Below are 7909 nucleotides of genomic sequence, written 5' to 3' on the forward strand. Positions count from 1 at the left end.
CAAATTGTCGCTGGACATGAAACAGCTTTCACATCACAGGGGAACAAGACTGCACTGGTTTGAACTTTCTTGGGCCTGCTGGGCCTGAAGGTCATTCCTCTACCTAGTCAAGTCTGTCTAGAAGAGCCATTGTGCCACGGCCACGGTGATACACCTACTCGCGCATGACCAGTAAAGAATGCCCCCCTCTGTGTGGGCTTGAGACATATGAGGGACCAAAGAGCCGAAAACGTGGCCTCTCGTAACGGTCCATCGACGTCTCATCTGAAAATCGATCCTTTTTTTTTTCTCGGATGTGTTCCGTACAGAGTAGAGAAAATCCCACGAGACAGGTTGAAAAGGGGTTTGCCTGTCTGCCCCAACAAATGTGAGTTGGCCACCCCGCTGGCCAAATCAAATCATACGATTCATCGTGTCGTCCCCGCTCAGTAACGGATATCCAGGGTGACATTGGCCACTAAACCTTGGGAAACATGATTGGTCCAAAGCGGATGTCTCGATCCAATGGGAAGAGAGGGTTCTGCAAATGCAACCAAAGCCTGACAATGAGGCAAGTTGCCAAGTCCAGGATCGTGGTCGCCTCTATGTAATGCGAAGAGAAAAAAGCCGTCACATAAAAGGACATTGCTTGGTCGCCAACATGCTGAATGCTGCTACGTGTGCAAGTCGCCAAGAAGAAGAAAGGTCAGAAAGTCCAAGCCGAAAATGGTTCAGAGCCCTGATGTGGTATCTTGAAAGCAAGTAGAGTTATGATTGGGGTCGAAAGGCGGCTGGCCAAGGCACGGACACACACTGGTTCCTTGAAACATACTGAGAGCCAAAGAAGTTGACCAAAGGATGAGTAAAGTTGTGCAAAGCGCAGATGGAAAGCGACCTCAAGCCGAGTGCGTCGTAACCAACAGTTTTTCCTGGGGTATCTTAATGCGCAGGTAAAAGGCAGCCCCATTTTGGAGGTATGTTGTCGTCAAGGTCGTGATTAATGTCGAAGTTTCAACCGCTTGAAGATGTTCTTGGATGCATGGCCAAGGGAGCCCTACTGTCCCTTTCTAGCCTTTTCAGCAAGCCGAGCTTCTCTTGCGGCACGCACCAATGGCGATAATTGAGAAAGGTCAACGCAGCCTTTCATGAACTCGTGCTGTACCCTCGTCAGTGACAAATGTTTACTGGGATCCCGAATAGACTCACTCTAAGGAGGTCATGAGCGCTGGCTCTCTTCTCGGGGTCGACTTTCAGTGCAAAGTACAGGAAGTCTCGGAAGACTGCTGACAGGTTGGACTCCTCCTTGATATGGGGTGTGCCGTTGGTAGCGATCAACCACAACGCTCTCAGAGGAGACTCTGTCAGGTAGGGAGGCTCTCCCTCAATCATCTCAATGGCCATGATGCCCAGAGACCAGATGTCCACCTTGCGCCCGTACTCCTTGCGGGTGACAACTTCAGGGGCCATCCAGTAAGGCGTACCAACCATAGTGGTACGCTTATTTTGGGCCTCGTTGATGGTTGCGCAGAAACCAAAGTCAGCTACTTGGGGTTAGTTTTGCCGCCGTATCAAATATCGTGCAATACTCACTCAGCTTGATGTTGCCTTCCATTGACAACAGGATGTTGTCAGACTTGATATCGCGATGGATCACTCCCTTTGAGTGCAGATGCTGCAAGCCCTTAAGTGTTTCTCTACAAACGGAAGCAATTTGTCCCTCAGTCATGATGTTGAAGGTAACAACATCAGTAAGACTGCCGCCCTCCATAAACTCCATCACAACCCAGAGCTCACCTCCGCAAAGAAAGCTGTCAATGAAGTTGACAATGTTAGGGTGCGAGCTGTCCTTCATCACGAGAATTTCGTTGATGATGAGATCCTTCTTGGGCTGCTGCTCGAGGTTCATTTGCTTGATAGCGACCAGACGGTTGGTTCCTCGCTCGTAGCCGGTGTAAACACCGCCAGACGCGCCTTGGCCAATCTTATTAAAATTCTTATAGACTTCGCGAGGGTCTCCGTCGGAGCAAATGCGCTTCAGCGCGGCGACAACATCCATACCGGTGCTCTGGCGGGGTCGGTGTCTGGGTCTGGAACCAGGCGCGCCAGGGACGCCAACCTGCTGTCGCTGGCCGGGGCCGCCGTTTGCCGTAGGGCCCTGGGCGTACTGGTGCTGCGACTGGGGCGGGGTCGGCTGCTGGGCGGGCTGTCTCTTGCTCGGGGCACGGCTGATCTGACCAGACATGGCCGCTTGGGCCTGGGCAAGGGCCTGTTCTTGCTGCTGCTGCATGAGTTGCTGCTGGTAAATGTTCGCCTGGGCAGTCTGCGGGTTAGGCGTGGGGGGCACGTAGGCGGGGGAGGCGCCGGCACGCGAGTTGGATCGGGATCGGGATCGGTGCTCTCCACGATGCTCTTCGGGTAGCATGGGAACGTTGCTCTCCTTGGGCGGCTGGTAGGCGACCGGGGGGAGGTCTTCGGCGGGCTGAGACATTCCAATGCCGGAGTCCTTGCCGGGGTAGTTGGAGGGAGCGGCCCTCATCGATGAGGGCATGCTGACGGGGGGCTTCGGGGCCGGACGGCTGGGCATCAGGTTGATGTCCTTGCCGGAGCCTTTGCCTCCCGATACTCCAGGAACGGGCGGCGGCTGGCGGGGGTTTTCGAAAGATCCTTCATGATTGACAGTTGGAAACCTTGGGCTCGCAGGTGGACTGATCATTGGTGACATACCCATATAAGCGGTTGGCGGATACATGCCCGGTGACATGGCACCCGACGGCGAGTTCGCGTTTGCATACTGACGGTAGTCAGGCGCTCTGGCATCGTGGAATTTCTCCAATACTTGATCCTCGGCTGGCTTCTCGGTCGTTTCCTTGTAGAATGTGATGATGTCAACCATGGTCTGGGGGTTCTCCCTGCGTTCCTTCTCGGGAATTCCACTCTCGTTGATCAACCTCTGCCATTCTTTGGGGAGACCCTGTGTCGTTTAGAAAAAGAAAAAAGTCAGCCACACCAAGCACGAGGACAAGGAGGAGAAGGAGGAAGAAGAAGAAGAAGAAGAATTAGTAGAAGAGAAGCAGGAAGTAAGTAAGAACTCAAACGGCCAAGAGAGAGAAACAGAGAAGCTGGGGAAACGAGGGCCGACTGACGGTGAACTGGCCAGTAGAGCTGTCATAACCGACGTGGGTGACATGGACAGGGTTCTCAGGCGCCGAAATGACTGGCTTCTTTGGAGTACCGACGAGACTGTTCATGAAGCCAGAGAAGCCCGACTTCTTGCGCAGGACGCCCATGCGGGGCTCCTTTGCCTCGTCCGAATATCTTTTGGGGCTGATCATTGAATTCTCCGTCACCCGCCCGCCTTGTGATTTTTCGTTCATCACGGAGGAATCGTTCGTGAAGCTCTGGGACTGTCTCAGGGCGGGGCCCTTGATGCGCGGATCGGTCGCCGAGTTGATGAGCGGGGCGGGAGCGTTTTGTCGGTGGTAGTTGGGCGTGTTGAAGTGAGGAGGCTGACCGACGACGGGCGACTTGGTCTGCTCGATGCGGTTCAGGACCGCAGCGCCGTCAAAGGGAGCGCCGATGAATTCGTCGTGGGGTTGTGACGACAAGGGCGAGGGGGCGGCGGGATCGAGCGGGCGATCGGTGCTATGGGCGATGCCAACAGCGAAGCCGTTGCCTACAGAATTGTTGTTGGTGTTGTTGTTTGGGTAGAAATTGTTTTGGTGATTGAAGGGCTGCTGGTGAGGAGAAAAGGCGTGGGCTTGGGCGTGGGCGTGGGTTTGGGCGTGGCCGTGAACAGCAGCGCCAGCGGCAGCAGAAGCAGCGTGGAAGGTGGAGGAGGAGGTCTGGGCCTGGGGGTGGTGGTAGGCAGTTGGGGAAGGAGCGGCGGCGGCGAACTGGCCCTGAGGCAGAATGGGGGAAGGATTGGGAAGGTGCGTCTGACTTGAGGAAAGGTGCCGGGGCGATGAGCTGTTGGAAGCGGCAGAAGAAGCAACGCCGGATAGAATACCAGAAGCCGAGCCAGAAGCAGAAGCAGAAGCAGAAGCTGGCGCGTTTGAGGGGGTCGTCCGGGCAGGTGGAGCGGAAGGAGCGCGCTTCAGCGAGGTAGAGCTGCGTTTGCTCTGGAGAGAGAGGGCGTCGATGCCACCATCGAGACCGCTCGAGGAGCGGGTGTGTTGCTGGTAGGACGAGGGCGGCTTCTTGGTGAGCCTGCGACGTTGGGAGGTGCCGTTGGAAATAGTTGTGCTCTGGCTGCTATCCATGATACACCCTAAAAAGACTAAAACGTCGAAGAAAGGGAAAGGGAAGGAAAAAGAGGGTATGAATAGAGGGTGTGTGAGGAGGAAAAAACTCGGTAGGGGCACAACGAGATGCTGTCTCCCCTTGACTTGTGCTCGAGACGTGGAGTGGACGGCGGAAGAGGTACGCACGCGGCGGCGACGGCGACGGTGGTGGTGGTGGTTTTGGTGGTGGTGGTGGTCTGTCTGCCTGCCTTACCTTACCGTCCTCAAGGTGATAAGGCAATGGAAGGCAGGGTAAGGTAGGTATACTGAGGCGTGTGGAGGGCCCGCGGTACCAGTAGCAACGGTGGAAGAGGCAGCAAAAGCGCAAGTACAGTTGCAGTGACAGCCGTGTCTCGAGACTTTTCGAGTCGGGGAGTGAATCGGGAAGGAGTGCAAGACAGAGAGGAGTGGTTTGGCCTTTGCCATGGTCCTAATTAGCAAGCAGCGGCGGTAATCGATCCAAGCATAGGTACCTAAGGTAAGGTGAGGTAGGTACCTCTGTACTTTGCTGTGGGAAGGTACCTACCCTACCTTGAGGAATGTACCCGACGTATTTCGTAGTGTCCGTCCAGTGTGAGGTAGGCGCTGGGTGGCAGCACTTTGCGCTCGATGGACCGGGACACGCTGATTGTCACTGGCTGGATGGAGACGATAAGTGGATTCTTGGGACCGCATGAGGTGGGCTGCGGAGCGAGGAGTGAAGTGGGCGACGACGGAGCGACGGGGGATTGTTTTGCTGGGACCCGGAGCTGGCAAGATTCGAGAAAAGCTGGAACTGGGGCCAACCGCCAACGCAAGAAAGCGACAACAATTCAGTCAACCGCCTCAGTATATGGTAAGGTACCTTGGCTTCCAGGGTGTTGAGTGGAGTGAACAATCACCAAGGTAAGATACTTCGTAACGTTCCTTGGATTGCCTGGCAGCTTGGGTGGACGGAAGCGTGGGTAGTCAGGCAAGGGAAGGAATGGATGGATGGGACTACGGATACCTTTGCAGATTTCCTTGGTGCCGCCAGTGCTGGTCGAAATTGCTGCGAACCATGGGAGGGAATATACATGCGGCTGGGATAAGACGAGACAAGACTGGTGGGACACAGGCGGGTGCAGTACAGAGGTGCGAAGACTCGAGCGATCCAATGTGCCAACGTGGTGGTGGTGTGTCAGAGACTTGCTTTCTTCACGGGCTGGGAACAACACTACTGGTACCTACCGTACCGGGTGGAGTTGGATGTTCTGCTTGCCTCCTCCTGTGGTTCCTACAATGGAGTATGTTTTGATGCTTGTGAAATAAAAATGGGCCCATGTAAATTTAAGTGGGAGAGGGACCAACTGAAAGAGGTCAAGTGAGGTGGGCAAATGGGCGTGGCAGCTGTGGGTATCGGGTGAAATGCACTGGACGCGGACGGGCTGCGTTACCTTAGCCTGGGGGCCGTGTGGCCGTGGCCCTGTGGTGTGGTAGTGTCATTGGTGTGGGAAAAGATGGAGGAGGATGTGGGTACCATGAGGTACGTACCTTGCCTTAGCCTGGGCTGGCTCCGTCAGACTCCCGTCCTCCTCCTCGCTCTCCTCAGTGTCCCTCCCTACCTTGCCCCTTGAGATGACAGAGCCCTGGCTGCCGGACTGGATGGGAGTGTCACAAACTTTCACCTTAACCACGGCACGGAGCCTTGCTTTCAGTCTTCAGATGGTATCCAAGACTCCAAAGTAGAAAACACTTGAGCGCAAATGTCTCGTTGCTATCCCGGTATTTTGGAAGGGAGTGAAAAAAAAAAAAAAAAATGGCAAGCTACAGAAGGCATTCCATATCCGTAATTGCTGTAGAAATGTGACAGCACGTAGGTACGACCGGACTCTAAAATGGAAAGACGGCTCGACTTGCCAGCACCGCGCCCGCGCTTCCGCTCCCCTAACTGGCTGCGATGGACGCTGACCGGCCGACGTATGATGCGTGCTACTTGCTGGAGTTGCGCTGCAGTCGAAAGAAGAAACCTGTACTTTTGATCCGGCTGCATATTCCTCTCGCATTGCAGCATCAGGTATCCAACGGAGCTGTACTCGAAATGACCTCATCTCCGGCATTGGGTTCCAGGCTGACTCCCACGCATACGACGGTAGACTGAGACTGAGACGGAGACGGGTTCGTTGTTTTTAGGCGCCTGCTAGGTGCCAGCTTCTTTTCTTATTTTTGTTTCCCATCGTATCACCAGGAAGCCGTCTTTGCGAGCTCATGTCCCGAGATGGACGATCCAGCGAAGCGGCTGGGCTACTAGCACACTCGGCAGCCCAACCAACAGTCGAATGGAACAGGTGACACCAAGCAATCGACGCCACTTCGTCGACAGTGTCTCGTCTGCGCGGCACTGTTGACCCTGCTCTATCGTGTGCCCCTCATCATCATCATCATCATCATCATCATCATCATCATCGCCGGGGAAATTCCAGTGTCCCTCAAGGCTGTATGAGCAAGGCTACCTCGGGCAAAAGTACGCGAGACAAGGTTGCTCCACTGGCGGCGGAAGAGCTTACTTTGAACACGGAGGTGAGGGACTTGTACTTGGAGGTCCTACCTTTAAAGAAAAGGGGAACAGCGAGGGGGTGTGATCGTAGTTGCGGCAGATGTGCATCACACAACGCCTCGTACCCTAGAATAGAGTGCAGAGCATAGAGTATTTTAGCAACAAAAACCCAGAGTCTGAGCTTTTTTCCGCCTTGCTAAGGTACTGTGTAGAGAGAGGTTGATTGACTTTCACTTGGCCAAGTATCATCTGTGTGTGCCCTCCGGGGCTCGACGTCGAATCGCTGGCGTGTTTGAGAGGGTAGGAGGGAAAGCTGGGGCAGAGACACCGGCGCAGGTCCTGGGCCGCGTCTGTGGTTCAAATTGATTGCTTTCGGGAAGAAGCGCAGCGGGCTCCAGTCGAAGAGTAACAGCAACCGGGAGCAACCAACCAACAGACAGAGCTCGAGAGCAAAGCTACGGCAACTACCACCAGCAACACCCGCGAGGTAGCTTGCCATGCTACGCACACTGCTTGCTTCTTGCTTAGGTTGCTTGCTATGCTGTGCTGTGCTATGCTGGGCTGTGCTTCCACAGTTGTACCGTGCCTTGAAGTTGGAGGTTGCTTTACCTCAGGTCGACGTCGGTGCTGTGCGTTTCCCAGCCTGCGCCCGTGCTCCATTCAGTCGGACTGCTTGCTTGTGTTTATTTGGAGCCTCAGACCTGACGGTCGATCCTTGGTCAATCTCAGGTGCGAGATGGACGTCTCTGGTCGACGGGACCTGCTGATCACACGGCGGCTCTAGTGCTAAAGTTGCAAAAGTAGCCCGTACCACAGTATCCATAGGTCGGGCATGCAAAGCGGTAGGTCAGAACCAGGGTATTCGGGGGTCAGGGATTGGGGTCGCCGTCGCAGTCGGGTCAGTGGGGAGGGGAGGGGAGGGGAGGGAGGGGAGGCGGAGAAAGCTGAAGCACCAAGGGTCTTGAATCTGACCTGGAGCAAGAGAAACAAAATGAGCAGAGCCGTTTGAGTCGCCGTCTCGTACTATATTATGGAACGGCCAAGTGTGCATTGCATTGCTGCAAATCCATTTCCGAACATCGATGCTGTCTGACCAGGCAATTTGGTGTGGCAGAACAAGAACTCGGAAGCTGGG

At 55.0% G+C, this 7909-nt stretch overlaps 2 protein-coding genes across 2 annotated transcripts; both read right to left on the reverse strand.

The window, feature by feature from the left end:
- Positions 1-1033: 1033 nt before the first annotated feature.
- CORC01_06726 (uncharacterized protein) lies at positions 1034-4238 on the reverse strand (the record flags this gene model as incomplete). The annotated part of the gene is made up of 4 exons (XM_022618365.1): positions 1034-1135; positions 1186-1520; positions 1570-2950; positions 3123-4238. 4 exons carry the CDS (start codon positions 4236-4238, stop codon positions 1034-1036), a joined length of 2934 nt encoding a protein of 977 aa, XP_022475209.1.
- A 2732-nt stretch (positions 4239-6970) lies between these two features.
- Positions 6971-7273, reverse strand: CORC01_06727 (uncharacterized protein; the record flags this gene model as incomplete). The annotated part of the gene is made up of 1 exon (XM_022618366.1): positions 6971-7273. One exon carries the CDS (start codon positions 7271-7273, stop codon positions 6971-6973), a length of 303 nt encoding a protein of 100 aa, XP_022475210.1.
- Positions 7274-7909: the final 636 nt, after the last annotated feature.

The sequence above is a fragment of the Colletotrichum orchidophilum genome, assembly GCF_001831195.1.
Source record: "Colletotrichum orchidophilum strain IMI 309357 chromosome Unknown Scaffold_51.1, whole genome shotgun sequence".
NCBI lineage: Eukaryota > Fungi > Ascomycota > Sordariomycetes > Glomerellales > Glomerellaceae > Colletotrichum > Colletotrichum orchidophilum.